Genomic DNA, 22,169 nt, shown 5'->3' with positions numbered 1-22,169 from the left:
AGCCTTTACCAAGCCCTGTCTATGCTCTCCCACGCATGTGCAGCGATAGATCTGTGGACTGAAATTTTGCCAGAACCCTCTAAAGTATGCATGATTGCCTTGAAGGCATTGGGGAGGTAGTCTTGGGACCTACAGCGGTGCCTGGCTCGTGCTAACTACATGTTTCCCAAGTGAGAAAGAGTCAGGAAGGTCTTGTAACTTGTGCCCAGCTACCGAGGTATCACGTGACAGATTAGGTGTCCAGTCCAGGTAGGATGACTTGACAGCTCCTATTCTTAATCACTGAGTGGTAAATGTTGGGTTTATTCTTGAAAGGTGCTTCAGGAACAGCATTTTAAAGGTGTTGCCATAGACTGAAAGGTACATCTTGAGAGTGCTGGGCTTGTATATGTGTCTTTGTAGGTTTGGCCTCCTGAAAGGTACATCTTGAGAGTGCTGGGCTTGTATATGTGTCTTTGTAGGTTTGGCCTCCTGGAGTGTGCCTGGAGCTGTGTGTCCTGCCAGACTTCTTGGGCTCTTTTCCTTTGAGGTACTTGGGGGAGGAGGCTTTGCCAGTCTAAGCTGCACCCACTTTCCCCAACTTTCTACTCCAGCTGGCTGCCACGCCCTTCATTCTTTGGCCCTCAGCAGCCGCACTGCATGGACAAGGCCCCAGGTAACGGAGGGGGCCTCCCACCACCACAGGTGCAGAGCCCACTTTCAGTGGGAGGTTGGCTGCAGTAGGGGTCCTCAGCCATCTCCCCAGGGTTGCCTCTGTTTGACCCACTGGCTTCTCTGTCATCTCAGCCAGCTGCCATGCTGCCAGGCCTGCACCCACATGGAATGCTTCTGTTGCATTTCTCCCCGTCTCTTAGGGCCCAGCCTTCAAGACTACCTCTGAAAACTCCAAGTACTAATCCTGTGTAGTGTAGGCTGCCAGACCTCTCAACTCCTCTTCCTGTGAGAGATTTCTTTTTTGTCTTTTTGAGATAGGGACTCACTATGCAGTTCAGGCTGGTCTTGAACTCACTTTGTAGCCCAGGCTGGCCTCTCGCCAGATGTAAAGGAAGGGTCAGAAACAGTATTTTTTTTTGTTTTGTTTTTTTTCTCTGGTACCGGGAACCGAACTCACGACCTTGCGCTTGCCAGGCAGGTGCTTTTGCCGCTGAGCTAAATCCCCAGCCCCTAGAAACAGTATTTTTTGATTGATCATGCCACTGTGCAAATAAAAGTTTGGGAAGCGTCTCCTGACTGGTCCTGAGAACAGCGTCAGATTCACATGAAGGACTGAGAATGTTGCTCTGTTTAGTCCTGGGTCCAGAGCTCAAGTGCCAGAAGCCTAGCAGCATTTTGAGTCCAGTGTTCTGCATGTCTTCTCTTTTTAGGAAACATCCTTTTATTTTTATTTTTATTTTTTTTTGTGTGTGCAGGGATTCGAACTCAGGACCCTGCACTTGCCAGGCAGGCACTGTGTGGCTGAGCTATATCCCTGGCCCTTTAGGAAACATCTTGCTCAGTGGGTTAGCCATGGGTTTTTTATGACCCTTGATGCATTCTGCCTGGTTGGTTGTTTAGTTTGTCCCAGCTCTAATCTCCTACCTCCCAGGTGTGGTGAGGCCAGTAAGTAGATCAGGATATGACTACCATGGAAAAGATGGTGTGTTACTGCAGTTCCCAAGCGGAGTGGACATGCTAATAATCTTAGTGAAAAAACAAATCCGCTGAGCTCACCTTCCTATAGATAAAGCAAAGCAAGGACTTTTCATTTCTTTTATGATGCATTCACAGGGCTCTGAGGCCCTGAGGTTCAGCATGGGGTTCAAATCAAAACCTTTCACACTTTGTTATATGTGCAAAATAGACAAGATAAACATCTTTTCAAGCCACAACTTCGTTGACCAAGTGGTAGACTGAACTTATAACACTAATTGCCTATAGGCTTGGTATCCACTGGAGTGCTTAGTGTCTGCAAAGTGCTGGGCACTGTATTGAGTAGGTGACCATTTTAGTAGGAGAGCAGCTATTAGAACGGAAGTCCCATGAGGCCAGAGACTGTTTTGTTGTGCTAAATGATTATTTGATAAAAGAGTATATACTAAGATTATTAATATTTTTATGTTATGGTTTACATTTCATTTTAATTTGGTGAAGTCTTTAAGGAATTAGGAAAGCAAACTATTTTTAAAAGAAAATTCTTCCCTGTCCCCTTTGTCCAGCATCTGCTCAGTTCATGGGGTATCTTGTGATATATGTCTACAATGTGTTGCAGCAAATTCAAGATGGCTAGCATTAACATCTCCTTAAACATTAAACACCTTTGTGATTAACATGTAATAACTGTACATGAATAGTATGTTCTGATGGAATCAGAGAAATTAGCATTTTGAGCTCCTAATAATTACTTTGTTTTGTTTGAAGCCTTCAAGCTCCTCTCTTCCAGTTATTCATAAAATATATAGCAGGTTATTGTCCCCCCCTCCCCACTGTGCTGTGGAATACAAGCATTTATTCCTCCTACCCGTGTTTGGATACCAGTTATCCAAACCTACAAGTGCCCTCCCTCCCCTCCCCTCCCCAGCCTCTAGCAATCACTATTATATCTTCCCATTGACATTAAAAAAAAATTGACATGAAAGAGGATATGCAGAATTTGCCCATGTCTGACATAATGTCTTCTAGTTTCATGCATTTTGCTGCAAATGATAGGATATCATTCTTTTATGGCAGAATAATATTTCACTGTGTATATATGCCATGTTTTCTTTATCTGTTCATCCATGGATGAGTGCCCAAGTTGATTTCATATCTTAGCTATTGTGAATAGGTAGCAATAAACATAGGTGTGCAGATAACCCTTTGAGAGGCTGATATTATTTCCTTTGTGTATGTACCTTGAAATGGAATACTTAGATCATAGAGTTTAGTTTCGTGAGGAAACTCTGTACTGTTCTCCATAGTGGCTGTACTAATTTATATCCCTGCTGGTCTTAGTTTCTTATGAATCATTGCAAAGTTCTTAATGATTAATCGTCAATAGAGATTCTGACTTCCTTGTTTTTCATGCAGTGCGTAGCATATTATTACTTTTGTTGTTTGTTTTTTCACCTAACAATGTGTCTTGAAGATTTTCCATATAAGTTCATGGTGAACTGTCCTATTATTTTTATTGGTGTATCAGTGTGCTATATACTCTGTTGTATCAATGTGCTATACATGTCTTGTGTGATGAACATTTGGGGTTTTCCTTGTATTTGTTCATACAAACAATGTAATAAGCCCCTGTGTTTTAAATAAATTTACCTGGCCACCTTAATTCCTGCCCTCCCACATGCTGTTTAATGCTGAGATTTGAAGGCCATTGTCTTATTTTTCTCCCTGTCCTGAAAGGTCAGCAGCACTACTGGATGAGGAATTGGGAACTGGTTCTTTTTTCATGGGGGAAAATTGTGTGCCCTGTGGATCCTAAGCTGCTCTCCCTCTTCAACTCTGATCCTGACTTTCTTTGGGATGGCAGCAGCTTTGTCAGCCCCCACACTTTTCTTGCTCCCACATTCCAGGGGCACCAGAATGCAGCAGAGCCAAGAGAGATGCCCAGGTCGCAGAGGAGGCTGGGAAGGCCAGCGGCATTTTTCTACCAGTAGGCTGCAGAAGGAGAGGTCAGGGCCCACGGGGTCCTCACTGTCAGGGCTCTGCACATACTCTGTGCTGCTTTTAGGTCCTTCTTTGCCTCATTGAACTCCCATTGAGTGCAGTTGGGTGCCTGCTGGGCCTCTGCTTGGTACCCACTGAACATGTGGCATCCCTGATGTGCAGAAGGCCCTGGCCTCAAAGTCTGTGCCTCAGTCTTCATCTCTAGACAGAATAGGTCAGGGCCCTTTTGGTCTGAGATCAGCTGAGTAAGGGCACTGAGGGCTTTATTCTCTATATTTGGTGAGATCAAATAGGATGGACAAACAGTGGTTTTCAAGTACTCTATGCCCAAGCCTTGAGCCCTTCCCTCCTCCCCAGAAAGCCCCTCCTGTGCACTCCCTGCCTCTGTCTGTGAGCAGTGCTGCTCCATGCCTGTTAGTGGGACACTCTGTGTCTCCCTGATTGGGCTTTGGGACAGGCAGACTGAAGCCTTTTGTCCTAGGGGACTGGGGGCTGCTGCAGTCACTTGGTACCACTGAGGGACTGGCCACAGGATCTTGGCAGGGGTGGGTGTTGGAGGGTGTATTTCATGGCCCAGAATGAGGTCTCAGACAGGAAATAACAAGCGGTCAATTCTGACCTGGTCTCTGGGGCAGCCCGGAGGTGCCTGGGCTGGCAGGGGTGGGGTGGGTGCTTCCTTCTGCATTTCCTCCCATTGTTCTCTGCCTTGCTTCCGGGAATTCTCTTGGGACTGGGCTGGGTGTGCTGGGCTGCCAGCTAGGGAGGCCGAGGACACTGGCTTTGCTCTAGGCCTCTGTCCTGGGTTCCCAAGCTGGAGCTCCAGCCACTATGTACAGCTATCTGCTCAACCAGGCCTGGTGCCTGTCTCCCCTGCTCTTGTTGCTGGCGCTGGCCTCCCTGGCCTCAAGGTTAGAAGCCTCAGAGCTGTGATACTGCCCAGGGAATCTGGAGAGAGGTCTAGGGCTGACTGCTCCATCCACCTGCTTGAATGAGTCACCCAGATCCGCTGCCTTCATTTACCCATGAAGGCCAGGGTGACTAATTTCTGGACCATGCACTCATGGTCCTCCATACCTACTCTCTGGTCTTTTTGACATTGCCTGGGGGTCCTGAGGATGCTTGTCAGCATCTTCGTCTGTAGGATAAAAACTCCGAGGACTTCTGCTGAGTAACTTATGGTGCAAAGCCCACTCCATGCTTCCGGGGAATACAGTACAAAACACATCCTAGAAAATATGACTTATTGTGAGGAGTCTTAGGACCCTGGGATGAACATTAGTAAGGACCCTCCCTTTAGCTCCTCCCCTTTTTAAAGAAATGTGAGGGAAATTGACCTTGAACACGTGTCATATTATTGTCTTCCTAGCAAGGGAAACTGCAAGGGACTCAGACTATGCCTACACCAAGAGGTATAGAAATACATGAATTTTATTGTTGAGAAGCTTATACAGGTGGCCCCCTTTAAATTTTTGTGTATGTAGTAAAATATGCATAACAAAATCTAGCATTTAATTAAATGTACAGTTCAGTGGCATTAATTTGAACATATTGAGCAGCAGAGGCCACCAGGCTTGGGTAAAGGCAACATGGCATGGAATCTACTGTGCCTCGGTTCAGGCAGAGAGCACCGTAAGACCTTCTGCCCCAAATAAAGAGAAGTGTGTCCCTTTTATAGTGATGGAGAGAGGGCAGCGGACATTAGGAGGGAAGATCCCAGTGAACATCTGTGGTTAAAGTTTTCTGGCAAGCTTGCATCGCCTTGGGCAGAGTCCTTTGAAGTGTCCTTTGTAAATTTGGGGGTGTCTCCAGATGTCCCCAGGAGCTGCAAACTTCCTTGTCCTATCTTACTTCCTTCTCTGTGCTTGCGGATGACAGCCTCAGTGCTGAGCTGCGTTCCCTGCAGAGAGCAGTGCCTCTTCTGGCCAGCAGGCTGGGCCAGGTTGGAGACTTACATTAATGTTGTGCAGGCATCATTCCATCCATCTCCAGAATTTTTTCATCTTTTTTTGTTGTTGTTTATTTGTTTTGGGACAGGGTCTCACTATGTGGTTCAGGTTGGCCTTGAACTCACTATGCAGCCCAGGCTGGCCTTGAACTCATGGCGATCCTCCTGCCTCAGCTTCCTGAGTGTTGGGATTACGGGAGTGTGCCATCACGCTGGGCCCATCTTCTAAACTGAAAATCTGTACCCGTTAAACAGTAACACCTCATTGCCCTTTCCCCCATGCCTCAGGAACACCGTTCTACTTCCTGTGTACATGAATGTGACAGCTCTAGGTTCCTCATATGAGTGGAATCATACAATATTTATCTCTCTGTGTTTAGCTTATTTCACCTAACCTAAGGTCTCCAAGGTTAACCCCATTGTAGCATGTGTCAGAATTTCCTTCCTTTCAAAGACCGAGTACTATTCCATTGTATGCAGCATTACAAAATGTTTATCCATCTGTCCATTCAACCTGGGTTGCTTCTACCTTTCGCTATTGTGAATAATGCTACAAACATTGGTATGCAAACATCTGAGTACCTGATTTCAATTCTTCTCGATATATCTATTTATCTATATAATTTCTTTATGCACTGAGGTATATCCTTAGCCTTTAATTTTTTTTTTTTTTTTAATTTGGAGACAGGGTCTAACTAAATGGCCCAAGCAGGGATAAAACTTGGAATCTTCCTGCCTCAGCCCCCCAGAGTTCTGGGATTATGGGCATGTACCACACCACTCGGCTGTAACTTTTTAAAGGATCTGCCATACTGTTTCCTATGGCAGCTGCCCTGTTTCCCATTCCCACTGGCAGTGCACAAGATTCCAGTTTATCAGTATCTTAGCCAGTACCTGTTATTCTGTCTCTTTAGAGTAGTCATCCTAATGGATATCAAGTGGCATCTCCTTGTGGGTAGCAAGTTTTCAAAGTCAGCTAATTAGGTTGAGATTGTGGTTTTACTTCATAGGGTCATAAAACCTGTATTCAAATCAGTTGATACAGAGACCAGAGAAAGGATTATCCCAGATGCCAGGTTTGGTTCATCTTGGGTGGGTGGGGAAGCAAGCAATGAGGCATACCTGTGGCTGTTGATCAGGCTTATGAGGCTTCAGGGCCTGGAGTCCTGTGCAGGATGGGCCTGGTCCCCAGGGGAGCAAGCAGAGCCAGATGCTGACAGCACCTGATGAGCTCTAGCTGTGCAGGCCCCTTGCTGCCACGGGTGTCCTGCGGTCACCGCAGAGGCACAGAGTACATGGTGTGCTCACTCTTCAGCTCAGGGAACCCAACCTACTCCTCAGTATTCCTGGAAGGGCCCCGTGGCGGCCATTGTGCTAGACTCCCCCACTCTTTGTCTAGAGCCCGTTGGTGAGAAGTGTGCCCTCAGCTGTGAGTGCTGTTGACCATCCTGGGCCTTGGGGTGGGGGCTGTCTCCCCAGCCCTAGTGTCCTGTGTTTCATTCATAATCACTACAGCTGAGTCCTGGGAAGCCATTGCTGATAGTGCCTGTGGATGTGGGTTATAGGAACTGCTGAGGCTCAGGAGCAGTGCAAGTTGTCTTAGTTACTTTTCTCATTGCTGAGACCACATATCCAACACCCAAAGGAAAAGGAGGGGAGGTTTACTTAGCTCAGTTTGTGTAGAGGTTTTGGTCCATAATCAGCTGGCTCCAAGGCAGGGTAGCTTGGCAGAGGGGCATCAGGAGAACAAGTTCATGGCAAGCAGAGGAGAGCAAAAGCAGTCAGGCAAAGGACCTTAACAGCGTCTTTCTGCCTTTTTTATCTTATCCAGGCTACTTAGGGTGGGTAGCCTGCTTATACCCTCAATCCTAGTACCCTGGAGTGTAGCATCGCACCATGAATCAACTCCAGCCTCACACACTCAAGATCCAGCTACTTCTGACAAAGCCCCACATGAGGCTTTGGGGGACACTTACACTCCAGCCACAAGCTCTTGCAGCTGAGGAGTCAGGGAGGGCCTCAGAGGTGGGGAAGAAAGAGGCCAAGGTTGACCTTAGGGAATAGTAGGTGTCTTTCAGCCCTCTTTATGTCCAGGTGTTTCCCAGGGGCCTGGCTTTCCAAGATGGTGCCTGGTGGTGACTGGGGTGGTGGAGATCTGGAAGGGCCCCAGGTGCCTGGTGGTCTCTGCAGCTCAGCTTTGTCTTTGTCATGGTGGTGGTAAGGGCTCTGGTGGGAGAAGAAGCAGGGCACATGAAGCTAGTTTGCTACATTTGACTTCTCTATCCTCTCAGGTTCCTGGGGGAAGCCAAGGTCCCACTCCGGGAGGTCCTTGCTACCCCCAGTCTGTCAGCCAGCTTCAATGCCCCTCTGCTGGACACCAAACAGCAGCCCACTGGGGTAAGTACCCATTGCCCCCTGCATTCAGCCAGCTTCAGGTCTGAGACCTTGCCTGGTGCCCCTCAACCCTGGCCTGGACTTTCTGACCCTAAAGATATGTCGAAGTCTGGCTTCCAGAAGCTAAGCCTGATGCTCCCTGGCCAGAACTCAGGGTACAGGAGGGGTAGTGGGCCAGAAGGGTAGGAAGTTGTGGCCCACTGCAGGGCTCAAGTCAGCTGTACTTCATTAGATCATGGCCTGCCTCTTGGTCTTGCCCTGACCACCTGGCTGCCTCATCGCCCCAATTTTTCAGTCAGCCTTGGCTATCACTTCCACAGTCTCTCTGTAGGACTTCCCTTCCTCACTGCCCAGCCCCATTCTCTCGAATGGGAACATCTGAGTCATCAGGGTCACAGATTACAAAGGGAGGGAGATAGACCGCCCTCTTCTGTCCACTAGGACCTGTCAGACCCTCTTCCTTTTCCTCCATTGTCTTTCCTGCCCCTCTCCCAGCCTTCCCAAGTCCAAGCAGTCAATTCCCAGCTCTCATGTCTGGCCTTCTGTTATTTTTAGTGAGCTAAATATACCCTGCAAGGCTCTTTCTTACTGGGCACTAGAATTCCTGACCTTCTCCCTGGTTCTTCCCCACCTCCCAGGAGGCACTGGGGGAACTACTGACCCGGAAATACTTCCTCCCAGCAAGGCCTGGGAAGGTCTAGTCCTGAGTGCTCTCAGAAAGGTTGAGTGTGTTTGTGAGGTAAGGGTGAGAGGAGGTGGGGCCTTGACTGGTTGCGTGAGTCACTGAGAGGCCACTCCGGGCCACGTGGAATGGAGCCACACTGGGCACAAAGACCTGAGGAAAGGGAGCATCTTGGGTCACTATGACTAGTTATCCACTGCAAATGGGGACTTGACCCAGGAGTGCTTCTCCAAATTCTCAGGATAGAAGGGACTCAAATGGGCTCCTGGTCTGCTGACCTCCTGATGCTGGAATGTGACCCCAAGCAGTCTTAGGACATGGATGGCTGGGTCATTTCCTTGAAAGTGAATTGTCACTTCCCATAAGAATCCCTTCCTACCCCAGACGGTGCTCACTGGTAGAACATTCTAGTTGAGCACCCTCTCATCCTTCCTTCAAGCTGCCTGTAGTTAGGCGGACTCTAAGGACTCCTGAAATTTCCCCTTCAGGGGCTCCTATCAGAGGCTCCTAAAACACCCTGGAGGAATCATGGGCATCAAGTCAGCTGCAGAGAAAAGGCTCCTGGAGTCTGCCTTGCTTGGTGCTTTTCTGTCACACTTCAGGCTGGGATCTTAAAGGCTGCAACATGGTTTCTTTTCTGCTGAGACACTGACCTCCTTCCACTCCAGTCCTAGTGCCTATAACACTGGTGTTTCCTGCCTGTCTTGGTTATTTTTCTCTCGTTGCTGAGACAAAATACCCGATGCCCAAAATTATGGAACGAAAGGTTTATTTAGCTCATAGTTTGTGGAGGTTTCAGTCCATACTTGGCTGGCTCCAAGGCAGAGTGGTGCATGTCAGAGGGCAACAGTTCATGGCAGAGGATAACGGTTTATGGCAGAGGACAATAGTTCATGACGGAGGAAAATAGCAAAAGCAGCAAGAGTAAAAAGGGGAGTGGAGCAAGCCTCTTTCCCTCCCTTACATTGTACACAGGCTCCCTGCTCCAGGGCGGGTGTAGCACTCACAGCCATAATCCCAGCATTGGACCATGGATCAATCACAAACTCTAGAAGCTTGTCCCATGACTGCATGAGGCTTTGGGGGGACATCCAGACACAAGCCATGACACTGCACAGGCTCCCCTCTAAGCTCAAAGTCTCACCCAGCCCTGAGCTTCCCGAACCTCCCTCCTGTTCATGGGGCTGAGCCAGGTTGGCACTTATGCATCAGTTTGTTCCCTCTTGCACCTACACTCTGGGTTTCACACTCACCAGCTGGGAGCTGCTGCCTTCTCTTCCCTGGCTGTCTGCAGAGACTGACAGTCCTTCCTGTGTCTCCAGGAGTGGTGCATGAGAACCAGGAGGTGGCAGATGGGAAAGAAGGGCCAAATCCTGTTCAGTGAGCCTCCCAGTTGAGAGGGTCCTCACCTATGCAGATGGCCCAAGGCCAGCATCTAATACCTGTGACAGTACTGACATCAGAGCGCAGCACCAGATGGGTCATAAGAGCCTCTCAGCTGGAGCTTTCTGTTGGGACGAAGGCTGTTTGTGCTCCAATGGGAAGCAAAGGCCTAGGGCTGTGCTCAGAAGGGACAGCAAGACAAGAGAAGCTGAGGGTACTCACTAGCTACTTACAGGGCCCTATTTCTGGGCTGGGTCCGTTGAGCAGAGCATTCTAGGCACTTCCATTTAGTGGTAGCTCATATGGCCTCCAGGGACCAGAGGAACCCGCTGAGGAAGGGTAGGAGTGAAGACAGGGCCTGGGACGGACAGAGGAGCAGGAAGGGTAGGGAGACACTAGGAGGTCCTGCAGGCTGAGCTTTGGGCTCTTCATACCTGCTACTTAGTGTTCTCCTCCAAGTCCGCCAGGCATGGCATTTGGGGCTACTGGTTAGAGGTCAAAGCTACCCAGACAGCTTTTGAATTGATGGAGAATATGCTACCCCTGACCCCTCCTGGACCTCAGGCCAGGAGGGGTGCTGGGCACACATGTAGGAAAGAACGTATGCAGTGTGATTGAAATTTAAAAGAGGTTATTACAGTAGAAGACACACTGCCATTCACTGCCCTCAAAATACTCCCCCTTACTTTCAAAATACTTATCATTCTGGCCACTTTCTGAAGCAGTTTTGGAAGTCCTCTTTTGTATCGTACAAGTTGTGATAAAAAAAATGCAGAGTATGCCACTGCTGAGTGCCATCCAGTGGAAACGCATGCTTGTAAAAGCATTGTGTTGTGTCCTCACCCACCTTATTCACTGAATTTGGCACTTTGCAGCTTCTGGTTCTTTCCCAAAGTCAAAACGACCCTGAAAGGTAAACATTTTAAATAAATTCAGGATGTTGAGACAGCCATGACAGCACAACTGAAGGGAGACTCTTATGAAAGAGGACTTCCAGAGCTCCTTCAGAAAGTGGCAAGAACGATGGGCTAAGGGTTTTTGAAGCGTGTGGGAATAGTTTGAGGGTGATTACTGTAATGAATTTTAAAAATTTAAACATGTACCGTACTTTTTTATGCTATCTGGTACAAATGCATTTTAAGAACAGTTCAGTAAAGTTAAGGAAAAATGATGAAGAAAACTTTAGCCTTGACAGACAGCATCACATCAGGAAAGGAAGCCCACTGGGTCACAAGCGCACATGACCTCTGCGGTGATGGTGGTGGTGGTGTGAGGGGCACGGTGAGTTGGGAACAGGGACAAGAAGAGGGCAGACAGTGCTCTGTCTGGTGAATCACTGACTTTCAGGTGTGGTCCAAGGATTCTGGTAACCAATGCTTATTGGTTCAGAGCCCGACCTTACTCTGCAGTGGCCTCTGGATATTTTCTGAGGGAAAGGTGGAGTGGGCCAAGGCATAGAGAGGACTTGCCTGTACACCACACGAGGTGTGTGTGGGGAGGTGGGCCTGGGCCGGTCTAAGATCTGGTTTGAAGAATTCCACATTGGAAAGCTGTGGCCCAGGAGGTAAGCAGCAGGTAGTAAGGAGGAACACGTAACCTGGGCCTGGCCACATAACCTGCGGGCGGCCAAGGGCCTGGGAGGAGCTGGCAGGTGGCTTCCTGTTTCTGCCTTTGTTTTCCTAAACCCTCTTAGCCTGGGGGCCATTCAGAAACCTCCTGCATTCTGCTGATATTATTGGCTGTGGACTTGGGTGACTGCCGTTAGCCCTGCTCCCAGGAATTGTGTTTTGGTGGACACATGATTGACTGGCAATGGCCTCAAATCCTCAAATGTTGTCTGCAGACCCGAGGAACTGGGTTGCTGGTGGGGTACCTTCATGTGGAGGGCCCTGAAGAGTGTCCCACAGGAGACTCTGGGCCAAGGTCATGTGATCTGGGAGACCATAGGGCTTGTATCTCACATGAAGAAAATCTCAGCTCTGCTTGTCCAGTGAAGGGCACAAGAGATGAGTTTAATACTATGTGAGGAAGGGTCTTGGCCCTGGATGGGCACCAGACATGCCCTCTTCCCCTTTAGATCCTAGTAAAGCTAGAGGCCTCCAGGATTAAATAGCCTTGTTGCTAAAGTGTGGTCCCCAGAGGCTGACTCCTGCTGGCAAGATCGGTTCTAGATCCTGGGTTCCAGGTCCTTTAAAAGTCCCCGTGGATTCTTTTTTTCATTTTCTGTTTTGTTTTTTTGAGACAGGGTCTCTCTGTATAGTTCAAGCTGCCCCTGAACTAACTGTATAGTTTAGGCTGGCCTCAAACTTGTGGCAACCCTCCTGCCTCAGCTTGCTGAGTGCTGGGATTACAGGTGTGCACCACCATGCCTGGCTATCCCTTTGGATTCTTGCTGGACCTTAGAGAAGATGGACCTTGATTTGGGCTAGAAGACTCATTCAGATTCTTGGAGTCCCAGCATGTCACCATTTCTTCAGGGGTTGAAGGGCAGCTGTCAGTGTGGAATATCTGGTGCCTAGGAAACAGCAAGGGCTACCTGGCGGGTCTGCAGATTCTAGGGCTGCCGCTCCTTTCTGCTTCTGGCAGAGGGCTGCTCCTGAGCCCCAGGCCATGGGCGGAGTGGTGACATTCCCAAAAACCCGCTCTGTAGAGGTGGTGCTGAGGGAGGGTGGGTGGGGCAAGCCCGGGGAGACCTGAAGGGCTGCTCTCCTGGGGAATCTGCTCCCGGTGTCACGGTTCCAAGGGCAGCCAGGATGTGTCCCTCTCAAATTTTTGCCTAATTCACATTGTCTCAGGCTTTACCACCTCTGCTCTCCTGACCCTTTTCCCCTGATACGTTTTCTTGGCTTTCTAACATGCTCTATGACTTATGCGCTCAGGGTTTATTGCCTGTCTCTGTTGAGACATCAGTTCCATGGGCCTTTGCTTTGTTGGTGGGAGTACCCAGTAGCTTGAACAGTGTTTGGCCCCCAGCAGATTCTTTATCTGGGGGTTTGCAAAGAGAATGAGTAAGTGAATTCGTGAAGGGCTGGGTTGGTCCAGACAGGTCAGGCAGGGCCTCCAGGCTCTGTCCTTCAGATGTAGACCTAAGCTGGGCTCAGCTGAGAAACACGCACCAAGCCTGGCCTCGGGCGTTGCATGCTCAGAAGAACCTGGGCTGGGTTGAGTTCTCTCCCATTGCCATCGTGAAATTCTCAGTAATTTTTGAATAAGAAGGTTCTTATTTTCATTTTGCACTATACTTGCAAAAGATGTGCTGCTCCTGACTTGGACTACTCCTTGAGGGCGTGGGAGTAGGTAAGGTTTTATTTGTCTTGCTGAGTGAGGTTCCTGTGGTTAAGGCAGAAGCAGATTTCTCAGACTTTTGAAAGCTTTTTTCGGGTCTTTTTGAGACAGGGTCTCGCTGTGCAGTTCAGGCTGGCCTTGAGCTCACTTTGTAGCCCGGGCTGGTCTTGAACTCGCAATGAATGCTTCTCCTGCCTCAGCCTCCTGAGTGCTGGGATTACAGGCGTGCTTTACCACACCTGGCCTTGAAACCTTTATTTTGAAATAATTTGAGATTTAGAGAAAAATTATAAAGGATTATTCTAAGAATATTCTGTTTTAAATCATCTGAGACTAAGGTGCCAACCTGCTGCTCATCATTCTGAACTTTAGTGTATATTTCTCTCTCTAATTAAGGATTTTCTTCCACACAGCCATGGGACAACCTTCAAAATGAGGAAGACAGCACTGATATATCACTTCCCCTAATTCACAGATCCCCTTTTGAGGCTTATCGGTTCTTTTCTTTTTGTCATTCTAGGGATTGAACCCAGAGAATGTTGAGCTCCCCCCCTACCCCTTTTTCATTTTCTTATTTTGAAGTAGGGTCTTGTGAAATTGTCCAGACTGACCTTGAACTTGCAATCTTCCTGCCTCGGCCTTCCGCATAGTTGGGATGACAGGCGTGTACCACCATGCCTGGCTTATCTTTTTTTTCTTTTTTTTTGGACAGCGTGATTCATAGCAAAAAGATCTAATCAGAGATCCTACGTTGGGTTTAGTTGTTCTGTCTCTTTAGTGTTCTTCCATCTTAGACAATTCCTCAGGCCTTTGACTTTTATGACTTAATAGTCTTTTTTTTTTTTTTTTTTGGCTTTTTTCTGGTACTGGGAATCGAACTCACGACCTTGCGCTTGCCAGGCAAGCACTATGCCGCTGAGCTAAATCCCCAGCCCCAGACCTAATAGTCTTGACGTTTTAGAGGTCTGTGGGCCAGTTATTTCACTGAATGCCCTTTGGTTTGGGTTTGCCTGATGTTGCCTTGTGCACGGGTTGAAGTCGTGCATCTTTGTGTGAACAGAAATGATGCTGTGTTGCTTCCATCGCACCTTAGCAAGGGGTGTGACTTTACTTCCTCACTGCCTGTCACCCTCGATCATGTGGTGAAGCCAGCATTTGCTGTATTTCTCACAAATCGCCCATCTACCCCACTTTCTAATAAGAAAAATTTTGTGGGGAAGCACTTTGTGCCATTCTAAGTACCCTGTTTCTTGGCTGTATAAGGAAGGTGCTGTTGCAATCATAACTCCTTTTTACCCTTAGGGTTTTGTTTTTGTTTTGCTTTAAAAATTTTTTTTTTTTTTTTGTGCTCCTGGGGTTCATTGTTGTTTGTTGGCTGAATTATCGTGTTTGGATAGTTACTAAGTGGCGCTATTCTAAATCAGTTATTCTCCTTCATTAATCAGTTGGCATTCCACTGTAAGGGAAAGCTTTCTCCTCATATTTATTTCATTATGGATTCATGTATTTCTATTTTATTCAGTGGTTTAATCTGTTATTATCATTATTGATTTTCATTTTTTTTGGTCTTTTTTTGAGACAGGGTCTTGCTGTGCAATTCAGACTGGCCTTGAGCTCACTTTGTAGTCCAGGCTGGTCTCAAACTCGAAAGGATTCTCCTGCCTCAGCCTCCCAAGTGCTGGGATTACAGGCGTGCACCACCACACCCGTCTTTTTCATGTTTATTGTTTTTTTTTTTTTTTTTTTTTTTTTTCTTCCGGGTACTGGGAATCGAACTCATGACCTCGTGCTTGCCAGGCAGGCACTGTGCTGCTGAGCTAAATCCCCAGCCCCTCTTTCATGTTTAAATTGATCCGGATTTGGCCCTCGGAAGCTCCTGAAAACTGAGTTCTGTGTCCTTTTAACATATTTTTGTCACTATGCATGTCCTTGTGTTGTAGAAGAAAAAGATGGTTCAGGCTCATTTTGGACCTTCCCTCACCTAACACTGAAATTGGTCGTTTTTGCAAAAAGATCACTAGCTTTTTGATGAAGTGGAGGGAAGTCTCACCCCTAGGAGAGTTGTTAAACACAGGTGCCCAGGCCCACTCAGGCCCTCTGAAGCGGCCTCTCTAGGGGCCGAGCGTGGATCCAGGCGAGATCCTTTCCGTTCCAAGGGCTGCAGGAACTGAGGCGCGGGAGCTGGATGCTCACTTGGCGACCCCTGGTGGTGGTTCATGAACCTGCAGGGCCAGCTATGGCCGTGCTGAGCCCCTTCTCCCTCAGGTCCGGCCCTCCACCAGCCTGGCTGTTCCTCCCCAGAACTTGGTCTACACGGTGCAGAGGCTGAGGGTCCTTCAGCCTCTTCGGCTTCAGGGCAGGGTTTGTCCCAAGAGTCCCTGGACATCCCGAATATTACTCCGGAGGGATGTTCAGCGCTCTGTGCTACAGCCACAGAGTTATGCAGTAAACATTTGCAAAAGTTTTTCTCAATCCTGGAGCAATGCTTAGTTTCTAAGGAGAAGAAAAGCATTTTTATACAGTAGAGCTATCATGATTTATTTTAAAATATCGGAAGAATTATATCGTATGTGAAGAGCTGGAGGGGTAAATTGTTAGGGACAAATTTTTTTTTCCTTTGAATTATGTTTCTGTAAGGTTTTCATGCTTCCAAAACTTTCTTTTCTTCTTTCTTCATTTCCTCCACCCCCTTTTTTTTGCAGTACTGGGAACTGAACCCAGGATCTCCTTAACTCACTAAGTTTCCCAGGCAGGGCTTGAATTATTGATCCTCCTGCCTCAGTCTTCCAGAGTGTCGAGATTATGGTGTGTGCTATATCCAGCTTTTCTTTTTTTTTTTTTCATCTTTTTGAGACAGGGTCTCGCTATGTAGTTCAGGCTGGCCTTGAGCCTACTTTATAGCCCAGGCTGGTCTCGAACTTGCAACAATCCTCCTGCCTCAGCTTCCCGAGTGCTGGGATTACAGGCATGTGCCACCATGTCCGGCTATCCAGCTTTTCTTAAATAGAGTGTTACTTGGATTAAGACCCAAGGTTGTCTGGAAGCTTGCCAGGCTTGTGGCACCAGGAGAGGCTCTGCCAGGCCCCTGCAGGCCTGGGGCTTGAGGCTGGAGGCTTGCCGAGGTCCCTGTGAGCAGTGCAGGTGTCCTGTTCAGGTGGGAGCCTAGGCAGCTTCCCATCCCTGTGAGTCACACCACTCATCACTGTCCTCCTGGCTGAGAATGTGGTGGGCCAGGGGTGCTTCTAGGGAGCAGAGGCGCAGCCAAGTGATGGGCACCTGAGCCCCTCTCAGAGCTGGCTGGGCCCAAGCAGAGCTGAGCAAAGCTGAGCTGGCCGCGGAGAAGGAGGGCAGGTCCTCAGCAAAGCAAAGTGGCTGAGGAGATGCGTTCCTGAGACTTCAGAAATCCTGCAGGAGAGGTTGGGTCTCTGATTGCCATTTAATCCTCCCTTGGCCCTAGGGAGATGGTACTATTGCAATTACAACCCCTTTTACAGATAAAGAAACTGAGGCATATGGAGGTCACAGATCTCACCAAAGGTCACTTAGCTCCTGGATGGTGGAAACTGACCGCAGATTCTGTACTTAGCCATTGGACTATGCACATGGGTCTCTGGACCTTTGTCAGAACCGTGTTCTGTGAGGAGAGATGAGGGAAACAGGAGGGGTGCTGAGGAGCAGTGGTCTGGGGCCAGCGCACTAACCTGATGCCCACGCCATCTCTTCCAGGCCTCGCTTGTCCTGCAGGTGTCCTACACGCCGCTTCCCGGAGCCGTGCCCATGTTCCCCTCCCCCGCTTCTCTGGAGCCCTCCCCGACACTGCCTGAACTGGACGTCGTGGCTGGTGAGAGGCCCACCCTCAGCGTGGCAGGACCCGCAGCAAGGCTGGCATGTTCCCTGAGCTGGGGCTGGGGCTGGGACTGCGTGAGGCCTGCTCCCAGCCTTCACTGCCTTCTCCGGGCTAGGGGTGCCCTGGTTTGGCTGGTGGTGTTGGGGTATCCTGTGAGGGCTGCTCCCAGCCCCTGTCCCCAGCCAAGCCCCCTGTACTGCACAGCCCCAAGAGGGGTGTGGCAGGATGGCATTTGTCCCAGAGCCTCATGTTCCTTGCCCTGGCACCCCACAGGCTTTTAGTGATGCGACAGAAAGAGCTTACTGAAAGAGCTCTGGGCTAAATCAGAGGACAGGCTTGCCCTGGACACTAAGTAGCTGTGTGATTTTGGGCTCCTCATTCTCCCCTCTGGGCCTACAGATTATCATGTGTGAAATGAGCAGACTGAGTTAGTCAAGTCTTGTGCCTGCGTCAGCTCTCCCCCGCGGGGCCTGTCAGCCGAGGACCCAGGCTGGGGAGGGGGAGCGGGTGCCAGGGATGGCCTGGCATAGCCTCTGTGGGATCTAGCTGGGGTGCATGGGCCAATGAGCATTTGCCCATGGGCGAGATTCTAGAGTTTCTCCCACCAGGAGGGGGCTAGAAACAACACAATCTGAGAACCCCGAGCAGCCCTACGGTGTGCCCTGTGCCAGCCTCGGAGGCCCGCTTGGTGTGGCCCTGAGGAAAGAGGCAAAGCAGCCGTCTTGTTAGGGTTCAGTCGTGTCTGAGTTTAGAGGCGGGAGCTCAGTCTGGACGGGGTCACCTGGAGCGCCCCCGGCTGGACTGGAGCTGGGGAAGAAGGTGGGGCCGTTCCTGGTGGTGGAAGGCCCCCAGTGCTCTGGGCCCACACTAAGGCGGAGTGACAGAACAGCCAGGGCCACCTCCCAGCCCTGCAGAAAGGTGGGAGGAGAGTCAGTCCCTACAGACGCTGCAGCTCTTTCTGAGCTCTGTTCCAGGCGGGGGAAACGGGGTTGGGGTTGGGGTTGGGGGTGCAGCAGGTGGGCTTCCCTCACCCCAGGTCCCTCCCGCCCCTCCCCCGGGGACTGTGCCCTGCCCATACACCAGGTGGGGGACAGAGCCGGGCAGAGACTTGGTCGCTGCTCAGTGACAGCACCGTGGACACGAGATACTCTGGAAAGAAGTGGCTGGCCCCCACTGGTGAGACACGGGCCAGGCCGCCCCGTCCCAGACCTTACCACCTGTAACCGTCTCACCCACCACCACTGTCGGCCCACTGGCGTGGGACGAGGTGGCCCAGAGGGCTCATCCTGCAGGGCCGGGGCTGGGGAGGTCAGGGCCATTCTCTCTTCCTCCTGTGGACTAACTGGACTGACTGGCTTCACACTTCAGCTGCCGGAGGCTGCTCTTTCTGGCTCATCCATCATGGCTCACGATAGGGAAGGGAGAAGGGGGCTGGGGGGCTGGGTCCTGGTGCGCATGCTCCTTGGGTCCTCCCTCTGCCGCGCTGGGCCCCAAGGGCAGGGTTAGAGGGACTCGATCCTCACTGGGGCCCTGTCCTCGCAGACACAGGAGGAGAAGAAGACACCGAGGACCAGGGGCTCACAGGAGATGAGGCAGAGCCGTTCCTGGATCCCACTGGTGTGCCTGGCCCGGGGGCTCCCACCACCCCCAGGAAGCCACCTTCCCATCCTCCTCCCTACCACCCTGGGAGCAAAAGAAAGAGAAGCACACCCCCACCCCGAAAGCTGCTGTCGGACAAGCCGCAGGACTTCCAGGTGACCGAGCACAGCCTCCTCCGTTAGCCCATCCGTAGCTGCTAGAGCCAGGCACCTGGTCTTTTTGTTCAACCTTAGGGAAAATGTGCCTGCATCCCTAGGGCCGGCCTAGTGGAAACCCGTCCTTTCTCTGGGTTCTGAACAGCTTCTGAATGGGGACTTTGTGACTTGGTCTCAGAAGAAGCCTCTGCTCAATCCCAATGTTTTGCTCTTAAAAAGAAAAAGTCCCTGCAGATCGAAAGTATCTCTGCATCTCTTACCCTGTGCTCCCAGTGTCCATATTATTACTGTTCTCTGCTGTTTACCGTGGGGTCTGTGTCCGAGGCAGTGTCACCAGGTCACCAGGTTCTCCTTAGTAATGCAGAATCTCTGGCCCACCACAGACCTGTGGAAGGGGATCTGCATTGTAACAAGCCCCCTAAATCAATCTTGGGGTCTGCTTAGCATGTTTCTCCTCTTGTATCTACACCCCTGCTTATAACCATGCGTTTCTCTAGAGCGATGTAGGACCTGAATTTGTTCAAGCTCTTCACAGAATGTAACTATTAATACTAACCTCTTGACACATTTTTATCCAAAATCCACCCCATTTTTCTTACGTTTTAATTTTGATCTTTTGGTTATTCTACAGATGCTTCCATTTTGATGTAATTGCACTTAGTGATACTGAACTCTTCAGAACTACCTTTAAAGTTAAAGACAGGAGGGGGCTGGGGATTTAGCTCAGCGGCAAAGCGCCTGCCTGGCAAGCGCAAGGTCGTGAGTTTGGTTCCCGGTACCGGAGAAAAAAAAAAAAAAAGTTAAAGACAGGAAACTTCAATCTATTTATTAAGTGCAACAAATCATAAAACTATATTTCAGTTTTAAATCATGGCAAGTTAAGCGAAGGTTTCAGTTATAAGCGTTATGTTTACCTCAGAGACAGATTTCTAGCTCCCATAATATTATTCCCAGGACATGGTTTTATTGCATTTTTCTCTTTAAAAAAGCAATATATGGTTTATTGTAGAAAAACTGGAAAACACAACAATGTGAAGAGAATAAAAATTGCCCACCCATTGGGCATGGCGGTGCACCCCTGTCACCCCAGCATTCTGGGAGGCTGAGGCAGAAAGACTGCAAGTGTGAGCCCTGCCCCTACAACGTAGTGAGTTACCAAGACCTTATCTTAAAATAAAAACAAAAAAAGGCTGTAGGTTAGTGTGAAGCCCGTGGGTCCAAACTCCAGTACTGGAAGACACACACCCTCACTCAGCCTCCTATTGTTATTAATAATATAATGTTCCACAGTGTAATTTTTTTTCTTTTTTTTTTGAGAAAAGGTCTTGCTATAGCCCAGGCTGGCCTAGAACGCATGATCCTTGTGCTTCAGCCTCTTGAGTGCTGGGATTATGGGTGTGCACCACCATGTCCAGTTTAAAAATTTGTAATTATTACGTTTTCAGTACATAATGCTTACACTCATAGCATGCTATTTTTTTTTAAATAAGAAATTGGTCAACAAATATAGTTCACTAGAAAGTAGAACCAGTAAACATCTTTTTTTTCCGTGAAGATTATTTTAATGTTTTTAAATTCCAGATTCTCAGTTATTTGACCTAATGCTTAGAAGCACAAATGTTCTTGACATTTTTATTTACTTTAAAGTTCACTGGTGAAAATTCTTACTTTACATCTCAGAACGTAAGAAAACACTGCATCTAATAATATAAGGAATAGGGGCTGGAGATACGGTTCAGGGCGAGCCCTTGCCTGGTTTAGCCTGCGTGAGGACCTGGATTTTGATCCCCAGCACTGAAAAGAAAGAGTAGTATTTATGGGATACTTCACTGTGTAAATTTGACCTCTGAGGGAATGTCAGTGAAGAATTTTCAAGCCTCTTTAAAATGTCAGTGTCGTCCCGTCTCAGATGGGGCTTGTGCTGAATGAAGTGTGCAGAGCTGCGGGCGCTGGATCCACACACCCCTGGAGTTTAATGCAGGTGGCTTCCTCAGGGTAGCCTGACAGCTTTTCTGTGGCACTGTGGAGTTTTATAGGTACAAGGGACCCAGGTAGTAAAATACGTTCTTATAATAACCTTTCTAGTGCTTTTTAAATTGTTGTCCCCAAAGCCAGCAGCGAGATGGTCCCTGAGATTTCTGACTCCTGGGTGGGATGCTGGGTGGTCCCTCGTTCCTGCTACCCAGCCTCTTTTCCATTCTTCCTACTTCTGGCTTTCAGATCCGAGTCCAGGTGATCGAGGGGCGCCAGCTGCCGGGGGTGAACATCAAGCCTGTAGTCAAGGTCACAGCTGCTGGACAGACCAAGCGGACTCGGATCCACAAGGGAAACAGTCCTCTCTTTAACGAGGTGGGAGACCCTGAATGTTAGGGCCAGAACCTCGGAAGGCCTTCCGGGCTGGGGGCCTGGTCATTTGGAGCGTTTGCATTTGGAGCTGACTTTGGCTTGGGAGGTGTGCGCGCCAGTCTCCTGCTGCATCCTCGTCATCCCATAGGGCTGTGCCTGCGATGACAACCTCTGTGAGCTCAGGGTGGAGCAGCCCAGGCTGTGTCAAATCCCCAGAGCTCGGCACTGAGCTGAGCTCACTATTTTCTGTGCGAACTCGACCTCCAGGCCTGACGGACTGTGGGTAGTGATTACCCCACTGCCTGGCCCGGGGGGCCACAGGCACTGACTCGTCTCCCTTTCTTTCTGGACCAACAGACTCTTTTCTTCAACCTGTTCGACTCTCCTTCAGAGCTGTTTGATGAGCCCATTTTTATCACGGTATGTCTCAGCAACCAAGTGTTCTCCACGGGATATGTGTACACACACACGTGTGTGTGTGTGTGTGTGTGTGTGTGTGTGTGATAGGGAGCTATGTTAAGGTCTGGCACCTAGATTATGCAGACAACTCCCTGTCCAGTTCTGCTGGCTACAGACATGCTATAGCAGCGTAGCCGAAGGTGGAAGCCCCTCAGCTACTCAGTGTCCCCGAGTACCTCAGGTGGGGTCCTTAACCCCTTCATGTAGTGTCTACTTTTGGTCAAGGTTTTCTGTCTCTGGGCCTCAGCTTTCTCCCATCAGCGCCCAGAGCACGATGTGGTTTAAGTGGTGAAAAGTGTGAGTGCGAGGCTGTCTGGACTCCATTCCTGCCTCTGCCGTGTGTGGGTGTGTGATTCTCTACATGTCCTGTTATCTCGGTGTGCCTCTGTCCTTTCCTCTGAGCATGAAACATTGCTTAGAACAGTCTCTGGAATAGAGTAAGTA

At 49.3% G+C, this 22,169-nt stretch overlaps 1 protein-coding gene across 16 annotated transcripts in view; it reads left to right on the top strand.

The window, feature by feature from the left end:
- The window catches only part of Dysf (dysferlin), a 214,308-nt gene that overhangs the window by 40,037 nt on the left and 152,102 nt on the right, over positions 1-22,169 (top strand). For 8 of the 16 annotated variants that reach the window (XM_013514697.1, XM_005385594.2, XM_005385588.2 and 5 more), the window contains exons 4-9: positions 7,867-7,972; positions 17,046-17,160; positions 18,250-18,342; positions 18,709-18,920; positions 21,141-21,269; positions 21,624-21,686. In XM_013514697.1, coding sequence (XP_013370151.1) covers positions 7,867-7,972; positions 17,046-17,160; positions 18,250-18,342; positions 18,709-18,920; positions 21,141-21,269; positions 21,624-21,686 — 718 coding nt within the window. The remainder of the gene's footprint in view (positions 1-7,866; positions 7,973-17,045; positions 17,161-18,249; positions 18,343-18,708; positions 18,921-21,140; positions 21,270-21,623; positions 21,687-22,169) is intronic. The other 8 variants (XM_005385592.2, XM_005385600.2, XM_005385596.2 and 5 more) reach the window with 1 other exon arrangement.

This window comes from Chinchilla lanigera, unplaced genomic scaffold (assembly GCF_000276665.1).
Source record: "Chinchilla lanigera isolate Chin_1 unplaced genomic scaffold, ChiLan1.0 scaffold00023, whole genome shotgun sequence".
Taxonomy (NCBI): Eukaryota; Metazoa; Chordata; class Mammalia; order Rodentia; family Chinchillidae; genus Chinchilla; species Chinchilla lanigera.
Note: the sequence above shows the minus strand (reverse complement) of the source record. Positions and strands in the feature narration are given on the sequence as shown.